At 66.0% G+C, this 17,772-nt stretch overlaps 3 protein-coding genes across 7 annotated transcripts in view; 2 read left to right on the top strand and 1 right to left on the bottom strand.

The window, feature by feature from the left end:
- Positions 1-861: 861 nt before the first annotated feature.
- On the bottom strand, positions 862-7,904 carry LOC141956741 (NFX1-type zinc finger-containing protein 1-like). 2 transcript variants are annotated; one of them, XM_074897537.1, is made up of 13 exons: positions 6,426-7,904; positions 6,169-6,325; positions 5,914-6,042; positions 5,053-5,198; positions 4,805-4,936; positions 4,635-4,722; positions 4,204-4,384; positions 4,008-4,127; positions 3,753-3,907; positions 3,278-3,423; positions 3,092-3,202; positions 2,903-2,998; positions 862-2,817 (listed from the first exon to the last, which is right to left on the bottom strand). In XM_074897537.1, the coding sequence occupies exons 1-13, from the start codon at positions 7,785-7,787 to the stop codon at positions 1,681-1,683; spliced, it is 3,960 nt and encodes a 1,319-aa protein (XP_074753638.1). In that variant the 5' UTR covers positions 7,788-7,904; the 3' UTR covers positions 862-1,680. The 2 variants fall into 2 exon arrangements, with proteins under 2 accessions (XP_074753638.1, XP_074753637.1); XM_074897536.1 differs by having other exon boundaries at positions 3,092-3,423.
- Positions 7,905-8,869: 965 nt separating this feature from the next.
- HGH1 (HGH1 homolog) lies at positions 8,870-13,691 on the top strand. Its single transcript, XM_074897535.1, has 6 exons — positions 8,870-9,412; positions 9,515-9,615; positions 10,276-10,374; positions 10,451-10,542; positions 12,940-13,062; positions 13,244-13,691. Exons 1-6 carry the CDS (start codon positions 8,904-8,906, stop codon positions 13,424-13,426), a joined length of 1,107 nt encoding a protein of 368 aa, XP_074753636.1. The 5' UTR covers positions 8,870-8,903; the 3' UTR covers positions 13,427-13,691.
- A 387-nt stretch (positions 13,692-14,078) lies between these two features.
- The window catches only part of MROH1 (maestro heat like repeat family member 1), a 61,629-nt gene continuing 57,935 nt past the window's right edge, over positions 14,079-17,772 (top strand). For all 4 annotated transcript variants that reach the window (XM_074898300.1, XM_074898298.1, XM_074898299.1 and 1 more), the window contains exons 1-3: positions 14,079-14,139; positions 14,938-15,332; positions 17,034-17,179. In XM_074898300.1, the coding sequence (XP_074754401.1) occupies positions 15,311-15,332; positions 17,034-17,179 (168 nt within the window). In that variant the 5' untranslated portion in view covers positions 14,079-14,139; positions 14,938-15,310. The remainder of the gene's footprint in view (positions 14,140-14,937; positions 15,333-17,033; positions 17,180-17,772) is intronic.

The following is a 17,772-nucleotide window of genomic DNA, read 5'->3' as shown; positions in this document are numbered from 1 at the left end:
GGGGCTTCGGCGCAGCACCCACTCGTCTGACGCTGAATGAAGGGACCCTGTGCTCCTTTATTCACCAAAATATTAAATACCACGGCGGCGGGACCCACAGCACCACGCTGGTTCCCAAGCACCATTAGCAAGGCACCGACTGATGAAAACCGTGGCCACGGCAGCAGAAACGGTGTTTTCCCTCCCCAGGAGCGCGGCCACACCGCACCGCGCCTGAAAGCAGCAGCCTCCAGCCATTTAGAAGGACCGAGGTGGCTCCTGGAGTCACTTGGAAGGACCGAGGTGGCTCCTCAAATCATTTAGGACCAAGGTGGCTCCTGGAGTCATTTAGAAGGACCGAGGTGGCTCCTGGAGTCACTTGGAAGGACCGAGGTGGCTCCTGGAGTCATTCAGAAGGACCAAGGTGGCTTCCTCGAATCATTTAGGACCAAGGTGGCTCCTGGAGTCATTTAGAAGGACCAAGGTGGCTCCTGGAGTCATTCAGAAGCCGCCATCAAGGGGACACAGTAACCCCCCCGCAGCGGTGGAATGGATTCAGGGCCCCCGGGGTACAGCCGGTGAGGTGGATGCTGGGGCTCCCGGTGGTCCCGGGGCGGGGGCTGCAGCTCTGCCCGTCCCCGCAGCCGAGGGGTGCAGGAGGGGGAACTGGAGCCTCTGGCAGTTCCGCGGCTCCTCCAGACACGGGTGGGAGGTGGGAGTGGGGCAGGACCTCGCCGCCACCTGCTGGTTCCACAGGTTGGGGGGGTGAGGGGGCTTCTCCTGGGGGCATCTGCCCCCCCCCAGAAAGCAGTCCCATCACGGGAGCTGCCCGTCCCCACAGGGAAAGTCTTCTCCTCCCTGAGGGTGGCACCTTCGGGACCACCCACTCCCAGGGGGGGACCGGGCTTGGCGGGGACAACCAAAGGCAACTGCCGGGAGAAGCGCGGACGCTGAGGGGCGAGGATGAACGGGTGGCAGAAACGAGGGCGGCTTTGGTCGGGCTTTAATTACTGAGTGAGGCAGGGTGGGGGTTAAAGCGGGCTACGGGGGGTAGCGAGGTCCCTGGTTGTGGCCGAACCCCCGCAAGGCTGAACCTCTTGAGGGGGGGGAATGGAGGTTTTGTCCCTCCGTGCAGTGTCACCCATGTGGCACCACGCTGGCACCTCGGCTCTGGCGAAGGGAAGAGCCCGAGCCCAGCGGTGGCTGCCGAAGGCATTGGGGTGCGTGGGGGGGTGTTTCAGGTGTCACCGCGGCTCCGGACAGGATCAAGTTGGAAATTGCTGCGGGTTCAGTCGGGATCTTGTTGGGAATCGCCGAGGCTGCAGCTGGGATTGAGCTGGGACTTGCTGTGGGCGCAGCCGGGATGGAGCTGGGGGTTGCTGTGGGCTGTGGCTGAGTTTGGCGTCACTGTTGGGATCGAGCTGGGAATCACGATGGGCTTGTCCGGGATCAACTGGGACTTGTGGAGGTGCCAGGATGGAGCCGGGGAGGTGCTGGGGCGGCTGCGGCTCCCGGCACAGCTGGGGAGCAGGACTGGGGGCAGCACCATGCCGGCAGCGCCGCAGCCCCCAGCTCCGGCCTGGAGGGACCCCCCCAGCAGCACCACGGGACTCCCCCCCAGCTGAAAAGTGACCACAGAGCGGCAGCAGCCAGCACGGGTCGGGCCCCACACGGGCAGTGGCACCGGCTACAAGGGCAGCCTCATGCCAGGCTCTGCCAGCTGCGAGCCTGCCGGCTGCCAGCAGCTCCTGCTGGGTGCTCGCACCGCGGCGGGATCTCCTCCGCCACCTCACTGCCACTGTCCCCGCCTTGGTCGCTCTCGCCATGGTCATCCTCGCCGTGGTCGTCCTCGCCGTGGTCGTCCCCATCGTGGCTGTCCCCACCATGGTGGTCCCCGTTGGGGTCGTCCCCGTCGCGGTTGTCCCCACGGCAGCTTCTCAAACCACACTTGTCCCGGCTGCAGTCGTCCCCGCAGCGCCGCGGGCAGAGGTGGCCGCAGGCGAAGGGCCGCAGGCAGGGCTCCTGGCAGCACCAGCGCTCCGCCGGCACGTGGCACGGCAGGCGCTGCCGGTGACCGCAGCGGGGCAGGACCTTCTCCACCTTCCTGAGGCAAGGGCCGCACTTCTCCCAGCAGAGCTTGGGGCAGGGGTGGCCGCGCGGGCAGGGCAGCCGGGCGCAGGGCAGGCAGCAGCGAACCTGCCGGTGCTCGCGGTCGCGCGGGTGGCAGCGGCGCGGGCAGGGGTGGCCGCAGGGCAGCGGCGTCTGGCACCGCTGCGTGCAGCCGCCCTCGGGGCTTCGCCTGAAGTCGGAGGCGTCCCGCACCGTCACCTTCACCTCGGGGTGGTTTTGGCAGGTCAGCGCCAGCCCGTCCCCTACCAGGCCCTTGCTCTTCAGGGCCGCCAGTATCTCGGCCCAGAGCTGCCCGCCGGCGCCTCGCGCGATGCCCTCCAGGTTGCCGACGCAGTAGAAGCCTTTTCTGGCGCGGGAAAAAGCCACGCAGAGGCGGTGCCGGTCCTTGAGGAAGCCGATGCGCCCCTCCGGGTTGCTCCGCACCAGCGAGAGCAGGACGATGTCGTTCTCCTCCCCTTGGAAGTCATCCACGGTGCAGGTGGCCACTTCGGCCATGTCCCTCCTGGCCAGCAGCTGCCGGATGGTGGCCACTTGGCTACTGTAGGGCGTCAGGACGGTGAGCTGCCCCTTCTCGTAGCCCTGCTCCAGCAGGTACTTGCAGAGGTGCACCAGGAAGGCGGCCTCCGAGCGGTTGCTGTAGCTGCCGGCGTGGCTGCCGAGGTTCTCAGCCCCCACGTGCTGGATGAAGAAGACGCTGCTCTCCACGCCCTGCCCGGAGCGGGGGGGACACACGGTCAGGGGGACCATCCCCATCCTCACACCCACCCTACCCTGCTTCTTCCCCCCCACCCACCTTGATCCTTTCGTAGCTGCCGACAGCCGGGTGGTCCCTCAGCGCCTCGTAGAAGAAGGGGACGAGCAGCTGGGAGATCTCGGGGCGCATGCGGTGCTGCCAGGGACACGGTGGAGAGCTCCAGCCACGGCAGCAGCCCCCCCGGGGGGGGCAGTGCCCGCGCCCGTGAGGGGGGGGAGTCTGGCTCACCTGGCACAGCAGCTGCACGTGAGGGATCTCGTTGTTGATCATCCGCTCGAAGAGGGAGATGCCGAGGTGATATTTCTTCTCCAGGGTGTAATCGGCCGGTTTGGGCCTCAGCTGCAGAGGGAGCGGCGGTGGCTCGCTGAGCTGTGCCCATGGCCACCGGGGTAGGGGGGGCACGAGGTGCTGTACCTGCTGGTGGTCCCCAATGAGGATGAGGTGCTTGCAGGAGGGGGTGAGGCAGGTCAGGACGTGCGCCTCCAGGATCTCCGCCGCCTCTTCCACGATCACCGTCTGTGGCTGGATGCTCTGCAGCAGCTTGCGGTACTTGGCAGCCCCTGGGGCCACCACAAGCTGGGTGAAGGAGCCGGCACCCCGGCAGGGTCCACCCAGCACCCCGTTCCTCCACCCTGGGGTCCTCACCTGCCTCCCACCGCACCTTTGGGGGCAGGCACCAGCACCACCAGCACTGGCACCAGCACCACCAGCACCGCTAGCATCAGTGGCACCAGCACCAGTACCACCAGCACTGCCACCACGAGCACCGGTACTGCGTTGGCACCAACACCACCACTGGAAGCAACACCAGCACCAGAAATTGCCCCGTCGCAGACACTGGCACCACCGCTGGAACCCAAGCCCGGCCCTGGCGCGGTGTCTCTCTCACCTGTGGTCGTCATCCCGATGACGCGGCTCTGCCGCAGGATCCGCAGGTCCTCCTGGAGCCGGTGCTGGGCCAGCTGGGCCGCACTCTGCTCGTACTCCTCCAGCCGCCTCGCCAGCACCTCCTCCAGCGCCGCGCTGTAGGCGCCCAGCCACCGCCTGTCACCGGCACGGGACGGGGGTCACGGCGGGGGACAGCCTGGGGACAGGGACCCCCCGCCCCAGGGACCCGCCGTGATGGGGGACGGGGCGGTGAGACCTGTAGAGCCGCCAGCGGTCGCTGAGCCGGAGCTGCCAGAGGCTCCTCAGGTAGCCGATCTCCCTGTCGGTCATGGCGTTGGTGTCTTGTAGCCAGCGGGCCAGCTGGGTGTCCAGCGGGCTGGGGACAGACAGACGGATGTAGCCATCAGGTCCCCTCACCCCCAGCGAGCCCCAGCGCGGTCTCTGGGCCGTACCTCTCCTCCTCCTCCTCCTCGGGGATGATGTAGGCAAACTTCTCCCGGGCTTGTCTCCTCTCGGCCTCCGCCAGGTCGAACTCCTCCTCCTCGTCCAGCCACCGCTCGTCCCGGTGCAGCAGCTCACAGCTCTCGTCCATCCCAGGGCCCCCACAGCCCCCCCCGGCCCCTTGCTCCGTGCCTGGGGGCAGAGAGGCGGCAGCTGGCGGTGGTGTCCCCGGCACCCCCCGGCACCCCCCGGCGGATCACTGTGACAGGGACACCCCTCCTCTGTCCCCTGGGTGGCTGCCCCCACCCCTGCATGGAGCAGGGGGGGTCCCACTCCTCCTGGGTCACTCCTGGTGGCCCCCACTGTGCCCAATGCAAGTCGTGCTGGGGGCTCCCCCCGCTCCATGAGCCTGTCTGGGGCTGAAAACGGCAACAAGGGTCACCTGCGGTGTGGTCCCGTCCTCGCCGCGGGCTCCCGTCCTCTGGGAGCTGCACCTCCAGCCACTGCAGCATGTCCAGATGTACGGCACCCTTGGGGGGGGACAGGGACAAGGTCGGGGGCTGACCTCACCCCCAGCCCCCCCTCCAGGCCCCCTGTGTCAGCGGCGCCCACCTTAAAAAGCAGGTTGTCCTTCCCGATCTGGTCCTGCAGCTCGCTGGCTCTGAGGATGCCGCGGCGCAGCAGCCCCAGCACCTCGGTGCAGAAGGCGACGCTCTGCTCCTGCTCCTGCAAGGCGCTTCGCAGCTGGGGAGGGGGGGCAAGAGCCGCTGGGCTGAAGCCAGAGCGGGCCACGCCAAGCCCCCGCAGCCAGCAAGCCACTGGGTGACCGCAGAGTGTGGGAGAGGGCCCCGGTCCCATACCTGCGCGTGCTGCCGGCGGCTGCTGGCCCTCCCCAGCCCGCAAAGCTCCCGTTGCCGGAGCTGTGGCAGGGAGCAGCCCATCACCTTCTCGCTGCGGCATTTTCCCCCGATGCGCACCACCCACGAGGGCTGGAACTGCAGGATGCCTGGCAGAGGAAAGGGGCAGGCTGGCAGCCGGAGCGCCAACCCCCTGGCCACGGCAAACATGGCCACCGACCCCCATGGCCATGCCCAACATGGCCACCAACCCCCACAGCCATGCCCAACATGGCCGCCAACCTCCCCAGCCACACCCAACGTGGCCACTAACACCCCAGCCATGCCCAACATGGCCACCGACCCCCTGGCCATGCCCAACAACTCTATGGCCATACCCAACATGCCCAATGACCCCATGACCATGCCCAACCTGCCTGATGACCCCATGGCCATAGTCAACTTGCCCACTGACTCCATGACCATGGCCAACCTACCCCCCAACCCCATGGTCATGCCCAACCTGCTCCCCAGCCCCGTGGCAATATCCAACCTGCCCAATGACCCAGTGGCTCTGCCCAACATAGTCACTGACCCCATGGCCATGCCCAACTTGCCCAATGACCCCATGGCCATGCCCAACCTTCCTCCCAACCCCATGGCCATGCCCAACGACCCCATGGCCATGTCCAACCTGCCCTCCAACCGCCCTGCCAGCCTGTGCCCGCCCATGGGCCAGTGCGCGCCCCCAGGGAGCCGGGGTGTGACAGGCAACAGTGATGGCACCCATGAGCATCGTGCTGCCGGTGGGACGGGCACGCTGCTGGCACAGCCCTGCTGGGCACAAGGGGTCTGCAGGGAGGGGACAGGGACTGGGACCAGCACCTTCCATGAACTGGTCGAGGGCGTGGTTGGTGTAACACACCACCAGGAGGGGTGGCTGCTCCCTGCACGCATCCCCCCCCTGGTTCCGCAGCAGCAGCTCCGTGATCTTGAGTCCGATGAAGGTTTTACCTGGGGAGGAAAGTGCCGGCGTGCGCTGGGGGCAGGGAGAGCCCCGCTCTGCCCCCACAGACCCCCAGCGGGGATGGTGAGGGGCGGGGGGGGGGGCAGTGCTGGGGTGCCAACGCCAACACCTACCTGTGCCGGGGGGGCCCTGGATGAGCACGAACTCCCTGCTCAGTGCCAGCCGGATGGCTGCGAGCTGAGACTCGTCCAAGTGGGGGAAAATTTTGGGGGACCAGATCTCCGGGTCCTCCAGGCTGACAGCGGAAAGATCCACCACCGGCTCCTTCCCCTGAAACCGAAAGCGGGGATGGGGCACCCGAGGCGTCACACCCCGGCTGGGCTCTGCCAGCTGTGGGGATGGGGGGGTCCCACAAAGGAGAGGCACCCACCTTTTTCACGCCATCCGGCAGCAGCGGCGCGAGGCTGAAGAGCTTGTTGGCGCCGAAGTGTGCGGGGGGGCGGACGGAAGTCTTGCAGTGCACCAGGTAGCGGCCGAAGGGCACGGCGGCGGGGCTCAGCTCCTGCAGCCCCTCCAGCACGTGCCGGTACGCCTCGAAGAAGGCCGGGGACTCCACCATGGTGAAGCTGGTTCTCCCCAGGTGGGCGAGGAGCTGCTGGTGGCCGTAGGTCTGGATGTGGAGCCACACACGGTCCCGGCGGGCCACCCTCTGCTTCTGTACGCCGGCCACCACGCCGAAGAGCACGTGGCTGCAGTCCTCGGAGAGGAGGCAGGTGAGGGAGCCGCTCTTTAAGCACTCGGCAGCGGCCGGGCCGGTGCGGGGCGGGAAACGGGCCAGGTAGATGGGGCCGGCCGGCGTGGCGGCCACGGTGTGGAGCTGGACCCCCCGGTAGAGGCTGAGCGCCGCCCTGTCGCCGTCGGGGCCACCGAGGGAGACGGCGGCGGCGATGCCGTCCCGCAGCGGCTTGAGGAAATCCTCCCGCAGCAGTCGGAAGTGCAGGTCCAGGTAGGCTGCGGCGCTCTCGTGCGGCCCGTGCAGCAGGTTGGGGCGCAGCCGGCCCCCCGCTTCCCCAAAGAGCTCCTCAGGCGCGGGGATCACCGGCACCTCGTGGAAATCATCCCGCCAGGCGCCGGCGGGGCGGTGGCGGTGGGGAAAAGCCGCGTCCACCCGGCGCCTGGCGTCGTGTAGGCGCTGCTGGGTGAGCCAGCAGAACTGGAAGCCGCGGGCCTGGAGCCGCTGCACGGTGCAGAAGAGGAGGTCGATGGGGTAGCAGAGCAGCGTCTGGACGTGGCTGGGGCAGGCGGTCAGCAGGCGGTGGAGGGCGGCCACCGTGTCCCCCATCACCTCCTGGGACACTTGGCCCTCCCGGCACTGGAAGGCATCCAGCTCGGTGATGAACCTCAGCAGGTCCCCCAGGATGAAGTCCCGGGTCAGCAGCAGGGTCAGGAGGGGCGTGGAGGGTTGTCTCGGTCCCCCCTGCTCCAGGGTGGCCCCCAGGGCCCGCAGCAGCACGTAAACCTGGGCCGGGCTCAGGTGCCCGCGGGCCAGTAGCCGGCCCAGCTCCAGCGTGTGGTCCCGCAGGAAGGGCTGGAGCTGCCGGGGGCTGCTGTCGCAGAGCCGCTCCAGCCTGCCCAGGAGGTCGGGGGCGTCCCCGTTGCGCCCCGACTCGGGACCCTTGTACGGGGCGTCCCAGTCGCCCTCGGGGCTCACCGACCGCCACCGCTTCGGGCTCCGGGGTTGGGCGCGGGGTGGGGAGAGGCCCCGGCGGGACGGGGGAACGTGGCGTCGCATGGGCCCACGTGGGGACGGGGACACGGGCCCCAGCCGAGGGGACGGTGCAGGGAGCGGGGTTGGTCCCGCTCACGGCCACCCCACGGCGGGGGCCCGGGCTGCCACCGGCACCGGCGATGGCCTGGACGGGGCTGGGACGGGAATTTGGAGGGGGACGGGGGACCGGAAAGGAACCCGGGATGCTCGGAGGGGGGTGGGGGGGGTGGGGGGGGTGTCCGGGAATTGTACCAGGGATGCTCCGGGGATGCTCCAGGAAAGGCACCGGGAATGCTCCGGGAAAGGCTCCGGGAAGGCTCCGGGAAAGGCACCGGGGGTGCTCCGGGAAAGGCTCCGGGAAGGCTCCGGGAAAGGCACCGGGGGTGCTCCGGGAAGGCTCCGGGAAAGGCACCGGGGGTGCTCCGAGAGGGCGGTTCCTTCCCTTCTGGGTAAGAGGATTCTCGAGCGGAGAAACAGAAACTGATTCTGGAAGCGCCGCCCACGGACCACCCCGGGCTCCTGCCGGGACCGCACCGGGGGCAGCCCCGGCACCCCGCTCCTCACGGAGGCCTTGGCCACCCCGAGATCTGCTGGGTGGCCACCGCGGCAGGGAACAAGCGACCCGGGAGATCCCGGGAGCGCATCGGGGAGCTCCGCGGCGGAGGGGCGAGGGGAGCCGGGGGCTGCTGCAGCCTTCGTCCCGCCGAGGAAAGGCCGGGTGGGGCCGGGAGGGTCGCAGCGACCGGGAGGCAGCGGGGCTGGCCGCGGTCAGGCGTGGGCAGCCCGGGGTGCGTCCGGCGCAGGCCCACGGGGAGACACGGCAGCACCGCGCCGCGACCCCCCCACGGGCACCGGCGCCCGCGCCGCTCGCACTAGGACCCCGCGGCGCCACAGGGGCGGGGCCCAGTCGGAGGCGTGGCCTCGCAGCGGCGGGGCGGACCTCCATTCCCAGAAGCCCTTTCTTCGCCGGGCCCCGCCCTCCTCGGCAGTTTTTCTGTAGTAGATTGGCGCAGCCGCGGCGTGGCCCCGCCTACGCGGCGCTCATTGGCTCGGGGACAGCCTATCGCCGTGAGGAGTCCCGGCGGTTGCTAGGTGACACTGGCCATCTTGGAGGTGCCCGCCATCTTGGACGCGCCAGCCATGGCGGCGGCGGAGGTGGAGGCGGCGCTGACGGAGCTCTCGGCGCTGCTGGCCCCGGCGGCGGGCGAGGCGGCGCGGGCGGGCGCGGCGGAGACGGCGCTGGCGCTGTCAGGGAGCGCGGCGGGGCGGCGGATGCTGGCGGGGCGGCCGGCTGTCGTGGCGGCCCTGCTGGAGCTGGCGGCGGGACCGTGCCCGCCGGCGGCCCGCGATGCCCTGGGCTGCCTGGTGAACGTCTCGGCCGAGCCGGCCGCCCGCGGGCCGCTGCTGGCCGCGCTGCCCGCGCTGCTGGGGCTGCTGCCGGCCGGGCCGGCCTGCGGGGTGCTGGCCAACCTGTGCCGGGAGCGCGGCGTGGCGCGGCGGGTGCTGCGGGGCCTGCGGGAGCGTGGGTCTGGCCTGACGCCGCTGCTCCAGGCCCTCGGCGAGCCCCGGCCGCCGCCGCAGCTCGGCCCGCTGCTCTGCAACCTCAGCCAGCTGCCCGAGGGCCGCCGCGCGCTCCTCGACCGCTCCCGGTACGGCTCCGGGGCGGGGGGGCGGCCTCCTGGCGGGGCAGTACCCGGGGCGGGCGGGGGGGGGGTGTCTCCGGCCCCTGCGTGACCGTCCCTCTCCCGCAGGTGCTCGGTGCAGCGGCTGCTGCCCTTCACGCAGTACAAGGACTCCACTGCCCATCGCCGCGGAGTCGTGGGGGCACTCAGGAACTGCTGCTTCGAGGCCGGTGAGAGCCCCGGGCTGAGCCCAGCCGCTGCCTTAAGCCAGGCCCAGCTGCTGAGCTTTGCCCTAGCCTGCGGGACGGGCAGCCCTCACCCCGGGCTGCGAGCAGGCTGTCCCCGTGCCGCCGGGAGCTTTGGGGTGCTGGCTCTGGCAGGGATGGCGTTGGCTTTCTTCCGAGCAGCTGGTGTGGTGCTGCTGTGTCTTAGACCCGGGTTCAGCCAGGGCAAGTAACACCAGCCGGGTTTAGCCAGTGCTGAGCAATGCACACACAGCATCGAGGCCTCCGTAACAAGTAGCCTGGGGGTGGCCAAGAGCTGAGAGAGCTGAGCCCCTCGGGCCAGAGGAGTGTCCCCCACCTTACAGCGTCGTGGTCAGGGAGGGGCTGAAGCAGCCCCTGCGCAGGGACAGGCTGGGCGGCATCACTGTGCTGAGTGATCAGCCCCTTTGCATCGCTTGGGCCTTTTTTTGTGGTTTGGTTTTTTTTTTTTTTTCCTCCCCTTTGCTGACTAAACCGCTTTTATCTTGATCCTCGAGTTTTTCTTGCTTTTGTCCTTCCGATTCTCTCCCCGGTTGTGCTGGTGGAGGGCAGTGGGGAGCCGCTGGGTGGGGGCTGAGCTTTTCTGCCCTGGCTGCGGCAGCTCCTCTGACCCCAGGCTGTCCCCAGAGGACCACGAGTGGCTGCTGAGTGAGGAGGTCGACATTCTGCCCTTCCTTCTCCTGCCTCTCGCAGGCCCCGAGGAGTTTCCTGAGGATGAGATGGAAAGTAAGTGGGTGTCCAGGTGGGTGTCTGGGGGCCGTTGCTGGCCGTGTGGCTCCCCCTGACTCTGCCTCTTCCCCAGGGCTGCCCCTGGACCTGCAGTACCTGCCCCAGGACAAGCAGCGCGAGGAAGAACCCGACATCCGGAAGATGTTGCTGGAAGCCATCATGCTGGTGGGTCCCTTGGGGCAAATGACGGAATCCCAGGTCAGAAGGGACCTCAGGGATCATCCACCCCAGCCTTTCCAGCAAAAGCCTGGCCTAGACAAGTCCAGCTCTCGGTCTAGCTGAACCCTGAAAGTGTCCGGTGTTGGGGAACCCACCACTTCCCCGGGGAGATTATTCCAGTGGTTCTCACTGTGAAAAATTTTCCTTTTGTGTCCAGTTGGACTCTCCCCAGGAGTAACGTGTACCTGTCACCCCTCGTCTTTCCGTGGGGCTCCTTGTACAAAGGGACTCGCCACCTTCTTTGTAGCCGCCCTGTAAACACCGGAGCATGGAGATAACATCTCCTGGCACCTTCTCTTCTCCAGTCTGGACAAACCCAATCTCTCAGCCTTTCCTCATGTGGCTGCCCAGCCCCGTGATCACCTCCGTGGCCCTTCTCTGGGCCCTCTCCAGCCTGGCCACAGCTTTTTCTATTATAGCAGGGACCAAACTGGACACAGGATTCCAGGTGTGGCCGGGCAGGTGCTGAGCAGTGGGGTAACGACTTTTTTCTCTCAGCTGGTGATACAGGGGTGAGGGCGAGAGCCTGGGCTGGGGCTCCTGGGAGAGAAAGATGGCCAGGGCTGCCCCAAAACTCACCGTTTGCCTGGAGATCCTGGTGGAGAAGTGGTGATAGCTGGGCTGGGTGAGCTGGATTGAAAACTGCATACACCTGGAGGATGGTCATCAGTGGCCAGTGACTAGTGCTGTGCCCCAGCACTCGATGCAGGGTCCGGCCCCGTCCAACATCTTCGTTAACTTGTCTGGGTGATGAGGCAGAGCACGGCCTTGGCACGTTTGTGGATAACGCCGAGCTGGGAGGAATGGCTGGAACACCGGAGGGGCATGTTGGCATCTGGAGGGACCTCACCGGGCTGGAGAAATGGGCCAACAAGGATTTTGTGGAGCAAAACATGAAGAAACAGCCCCAGCAGCAGGATGCGACAGGCTGGGACGAGGCCCTGGGTGCTGTGGACATAATGTTGGCTGTGAGCCAGCGGTGTGTTCCTGTGGCGTATGATGTCCTGGGGAGAGCACAGCAGGCTGAGGGGCCTCTGCTTGCCACTGCTGAGGCCACCCCTGGAGTACAGGGTCCAGTGTGGGGCTCCCCAGTTAAAGAATGTCGCCAGACTGCGGGTATCTCTGGGTTTGCTTTATTAATAACTCAGAGTGGGGCCAGCACCGCAGTGAGTGGCCAGGACTAAGAGAAAGCTATATATATATTCTATATATATGGTTGTACATAACAATATGCAATAGAAAAAGTCTTTGGTGTTTTTCCAGGAACTTTCAGCTCTTAATTCTTCATCAGTTTCAAAAGTCCATTATATTCCACAGCTTCAGCTAGTTCTTATCAGCCCATTCCAGTTCTTCTGACGCCGCTGCTCACTGGTGCAGGCTTGGGTCATCACGGCTACTCATCTTCTTAAACAATCTTCATCATAATTCACCTTTAGACTTCTGAGAAAAAAACCTCAAGATGTTCTATGAAAAGCTTAGGTAGAGCGAGCGGTTTCTAGATACTAAATTCCCTTAAAGTAGCAGAACCCCTGTGTTTGGCCAACGAACCATCCTTTGTTAAAACCGTCTCTGCAGGATCAGCTTGCCGGGGTTTTAAACCAGCCTTGGGCTGGGACTATACAAGCAGCAGGCTAAGAACACTTCTCAGGCCTGTTGAGCAGCGTTGGGGTTGCCTGGGGAATCTCACGGGCTAGCGAAGCCCTGAGCACCTTTCACTAGGCCTTAAACTCTTGTTTCCAGTATTCCAGAGGTTATATTTAACATTCTTTTACACCAGTACAGGAGGGACACGGAGACGGTCTGGCGAGGGGCCACCGAGGCGGTGAAAGGGGCTGGAGCGTCTCTGCCGTGAGGAAAGGCAGAGGGGGCTGGGACTGCTCGGCCTGGAGAAGGCTCAGGGGGTTGAATTTATGTCTATAAATCCCTGTGGCGGGGAGTAAAGAGGATCCAGGCTCTCCCCAGTGGTGCCCAGTGCCAGGCCCAGTGGCTGCGGGCACCGACTGGGGCGCGGGAGCTTACATGTGAACATCAGGCAACGCTTTTCTCACCGCGAGGGCGACGGAGCCCTGGCACAGGTTGCCCAGGGAGCTGGTGGAGGCTCCGTCCTTGGAGATCCTCCCTGTGGACCTGGGCAACCACCTCTGGGTGGCCACAGGTCCTTTCCGACCCCCACCAGCCTGATTTTGTGGGGGATGACGTGCCAACGAGCCGGCGTCCCCCTGCGCTGCGGGTCAGAGCGGCTCTGTGACAGCCCCCTGCTCCCTTGGGCTGCTGTCCCCCCCTCTCTCCTGGCCACACAAAGCCCCCCCCTTTCTCACGTTTGTCGCTTTGTTTCCTTCTCAGCTCACGGCCACCAAACCCGGCCGGCGCGTGGTGCGGGACAAGGGGACGTACGTGATCCTGCGGGAGCTGCACCGCTGCGAGCGGGAGCCCGACGTGCTGGCGGCCTGCGAGAACCTCATTCAGGTGGGGAGGGGGGTCCTCGGGGGGGGGGGCACAGGGAGCTGGGTCCTGGGGTGCGGAGCTGCTCCGAGGGCTCCGTCCTGCCTCTTCCTCGCTCTGCTCCCCAGTGGTGAGGGGAAAGGTGGGGGGTCCCACCGGCCTTCCTCCCCTTCCTGAGCCTTCCTCACCCCCCTCCTGGGAAAAGGTGCTGATCGGGGACGAGCCCGGCCCGGGGATGGAGAATCTGCTGGAGGTGAAAATCCCTGAGGAGGTGGAGGAGCAGCTGCGGCGCCGGGACCGGGAGGAGGAGGAGGAGCAGGAGCGATGGCAGCGGGAGGAAGAAGAAGCGGGGGGCTCGACGCCGTGCCCCGAGGAGCCGTCGGGGTGAGAGGCTGAGCGCTCGGCCTCCCCCACGGGTCACCCACGGACTGCAGCTCCCCCCAGGGGGGGCAGCTTGGCCCCGCGCCTCCCCGCTGCTGCTGGAGGAAAGGTGGGGTGCTGCAGGGCAGGGTTCCCCCTTGTCTGGTGCAGCTCTGCTGCTCCCCAAGAGGGGGCGGCCGGGAAGGGCCCCTCGCTCTGGGGATGCCCCGCTGCTGGCCCCCGGGGCTCCCCCAGGGCTGAGCTGCTCCAGTGTGCCTTGTAAAATAAAAGGTTTTGAGCCCAAATCTGCCGTGGCCCCAGGAGAGGGTCGGGGTGAGCTGACCCCTTCGGGGTCCTGTGCCCATGGTGGGGGAAGCGGGGGTGCAGGGGGCACGGGAGGGGATGACTCCTCGCAATCAGGGGCACCCCAAGATCCAGGGGAGGGGTTCCCCCCCCCCATACTGGGACACCCCAAGATCCAGGGGAGGGGGTCCCCGCTCTGTATCAGGGATCCAGGGGAGGGGATTGCTGCCCCCCCCCCCCCCCCCCCCCATATCGGGGCACCCCGGGATCCAGGTCCAGGCTCCGCCCCCTCCCGTGCGCATGCGCCTCGGGCCGCCGCCGCGGTCGTCACCTGCGGGGCGTGGCCTCCCGCAGGGGGCGGGGCGCGTTGGGGGCGGGGCGGCCGCACCCGGAAGCGGCGCCGGGGGCCGAGCAGGTCCCGGTCCGGCGGCGGCCGCGGTGAGTGCGGGCGGGGGGAGCGGGGCGGGGGGACCCCCGGTTGGGGAGCACCCGGCGCGGTGGGGACCCGCTGCAGCCCGTGGTTCCTTCCTTCCCCCAGCCGGCGGGGAGCTGCCTGCGCTCCCCGGGGGGCTCTGGGGCCCGCTATCCCGCCCGCCTCCCCGCCCCGGGGAGCCGCCGGTGCGCCCCTCCCCGCCCCGGGGAGCCGCCGGTGCGCCCCTTCCCTTTCCTGAAGGACATAACCCTGGTGGGGGCAGCCCATGGGGACCCACCACCGGGGCCGAAGGTCTGGTACCCGTTACCGGAGCCCTCGCTGCCGGGAAGCCCGGAGGGGCGTTCGCCAGCCCCGGGCGTTGAGGTTCCCTCCCCGGCTACTTTTTTTTCCTGAGGGAAACCAGGTTTGACCGGCTGCGTGGCCTGGCCGGGCAAGAGAAGGGTGTGTGAGCAGTGCTGGGCTTGGGGCATCAAGGAAAGGCTTAAACGTCGGCCCTCAAATCTTATTTTACCGAAAACTTGTTCCTGGCTGGCTTGGAGCTGGTCGGTTCAAGGAGTTAAGCCCGGCTTTACCCCCACGGCAGGGCTCCCGGCTTTGCAGGTGCTGGAAACGTAGCTCCCTCGCTTTTCTGTATGTTTTTAGGGACAAATATTTAGAGCGGGGCCTCGGCTCGCTAACAGGGCACCCGCCTGGCCGAATCGAGGGGCCGCGGTGACGATTTCCTCGCCGCACGGCGAGGAGCACGGGATGGTTTAGCTCTTTGGAGTCTGTTTTGCCAGTGTAAAACATCCTCCCGTTTGCAGGTCCCGAAGGCCGGGGGGAGCAAAGCCCCAGCTGCCGTCCCTCTGGCTCCCGGCTCCCGCCTGGGGCCGATGGAAGCGCGGTGCCCGCTGCCTGCCCGCCCCTCGCCGGCACAACTCGGGCAGGTGGTCGCCTGCCCGCAAGGAGCTGGGCTTCTGCTTTCCCCACGGCTGCTGTAGAGCATCGCCCTGCCCTGCCCTGCCCAGCTCTCGCTGCGCCCGGCGTTGGCTTTCTGACCCGGATCGGAACGGCAAACCGTCTTCTCCGTGAAAGTCAAGGCAACGTGTAAAAATAGGTTCCCCAGGGATCCCCGGGTTTGCGACGGAGGAAGCTGCCAACTGCCTTCTGCTGGTGGGAAAGCTGAAAACACGGAGCATGATGGAGTCACGGATAAAACGTGAGTCCCAGAGCACGGGGGGAGCGGGCAAGGGGGCTTCAGGGCACCGGCCCTGCTGTGGGGAGTCTCCTTCCCTGCTGCCACCCCTTCGCCTGGGGCCGCTCTGCCCAGCTCCCGCGCGGCTTTTCCGCACCGTTTCGGCGGTGGGAAGTCTCTCGCCCCGCGGGGAGCCCAGCTCTGCCTCGGCCTCTGCGGCGGAGCAACCGGCGAAGGCGCTGGACCCGGGCTGCCGTAGCTCTCTGCGGCATCTGGAGAGACAGACGTACGGGTCGGGGACGGGAGGAGGGAGCGGCTCTCTCTGCTCAGTAATTCCCTGCCCTAGAAATTAATCTCGGGCCTTGTCTCTGCTGCAAATAGTAAAAGCTTAAATAGTCTCTAAATGTTTAAACTGGTGTAAACCCTTGTGCATTTTCTAAATTAATCCCAGACAGCTTTGAAACGACTATCTATTTTTTTTTTTCTTTTTTAAAGCAACAAAGAATTTTCTGGCTTAATTAAGCCACGGGGAAGGGGTGGGCTGGGGTGGGAGCGGGGATTACCCTCCCCAGCAGCACCAGGTCACACTGGCTTTAACATGGCAGCGTGGCAAATGCCTCCACCCCACCGTGCCTTGGAAAATAAAAACCCCCAAAGTGGGGCAGGTTTTGGCTGCAGGCTGGGTGTGAGCGACCATACGGCAGGACAGGCGGACGCGGGGACAGGCAGCTCCTCCTGGAAGCGCTGGCTGCAGCAGGAGGGGAAGGGGTGAGGGATGCTGCCCCCCTTTTTCAGCAGCCCCTGACACTTTTGAGGCAGCGGGATGTCCCCTCGGGGCCGGGTGTCCTGGCAAGTCTTCACGCCCCGGCATAAAGTCGCGTCCTCGGATGAGGCCACGTGCAGTCGCCGGCCCCGCGATGCTCTATGGGCTCTTTGTGGCACAGGAGACCTGTTCTGTAACTAATTAACCTTATTACGACGAAGGCCCTAATGAGAAATACGCCACTCTGCAATAACAATTAGCCTCTTGGAGCAGAGTCGCTGGCTGGTGGGTGTGAGGGAGCAGCTCTGGCGGGATGGGAATAGCGGGGAGGACTTTGCCGGGTATTAGCTCCTGACCGACGGCATCCGCTCGCCCCCACAGAGCCTCATCTCGTGGTGGGGGTTCAGCGGCACGACAACGAGGGCCATGGGGCTCAAAGGCGTGCCCGTGGTAGGTCCCACGTTGTGTCAGCCCTGTGCAGGTTCCTCAGAGGGTGCCAGCACCCAGCTGCCCAGCACAGCCCATCCCCTGGTGCTGCTCTAAAATCTCCCGTGCAATAAATCCCTCCTTCTCTCCGCTCCAGTGAGAAACCTTAGAGCCAAGATCACCTTGGCTCGGAGGCTGACGCGGCGCTGAGCAGCGCCTGTAGGGTCGGCAATAAAAAAAAATCCATGTGAGGTGCTTGGCTTGGGGGACGAGGATGAATGAGCCCTTGGGGAATGGGGAAGGGCAGCGTGTGGCCAACCTTTGTGTTAAAGGTGAGTTATTCTGGGCCTAGAAAAGAGGGGTTTGGTGATGCTCGTTGAGTGGGAAACAAAAGGCCCGGTGAAGCTGGATGAGCTGTGCAGGTGGGTGATGGAACGATGGATGAAAATGCACAGAGGCTCTTCTTTTCCTGCTCTTATTAGGCCAGGACACATCCAGAGAATGCAAAACCTTTGCAACTTGCTTGTCTTGCTCAGGGCTTGCTACGACATTGATGGATGCCACCACGGATAAAGACCCACTGGTCCAGGAGCAGATCTACAATGCTTTGTGCTACCTGGGGGAATCTGAGCCCGAGGAGATCCTCAACGCCTGTGACGAGTACCTCCGGCAGCACGACAAGGTGGGGGCCTGCTCTGCTCGGTCCTGGGAATGTCAGCAGCACGAGAAATAATATTTCCTGAGAGTTTGTATCAGCCATAGCGTGGCCAGCAGGGACAGGGAAGGGATCTGAGCCCTGGGGAGGCCGCCCCTCGCTGAGGGGGTTCAGTTCTGGGCCCCTCACCCCAAAAAGGCCATTGAATGACTCGAGCGTGGCCAGAGAAGGGCAACGGAGCTGGGGCAGGGTCTGGAGCACAGGTCTGCTGGGGAGCGGCTGGGGGCACTGGGGGGGTTCAGTCTGGAGCAGAGGAGGCTGAGGGGAGACCTCCTGGCCCTCTGCAACTCCCTGCCAGGAGGGGGCAGAGAGGGGGGATGAGTCTCTGGAGCCAAGGCCCCAGCGCCAGGCCCCGAGGGAATGGCCTCAAGCTGCCCAGGGCAGGGTCAGGCTGGCTCTGAGGAAGGATTTCTGTGCAGAAGGGGCTGTTGGGCGTTGGAATGGGCTGCCCAGGGCAGGGGGGAGTCCCCGGGATCCCTGGGGGGGTTGAAGAGTCGGGCTGAGCCAGCGCTGAGGGATCTGGGGGAGTTGGGAACGGTCAGGGGGAGGGTCATGGTTGG

This window comes from Athene noctua, chromosome 2 (assembly GCF_965140245.1).
Source record: "Athene noctua chromosome 2, bAthNoc1.hap1.1, whole genome shotgun sequence".
Classification (NCBI taxonomy): Eukaryota; Metazoa; Chordata; class Aves; order Strigiformes; family Strigidae; genus Athene; species Athene noctua.
The sequence above is the reverse complement of the archived record's forward strand: the minus strand, read 5'-3'. Positions and strand labels throughout refer to the sequence as shown.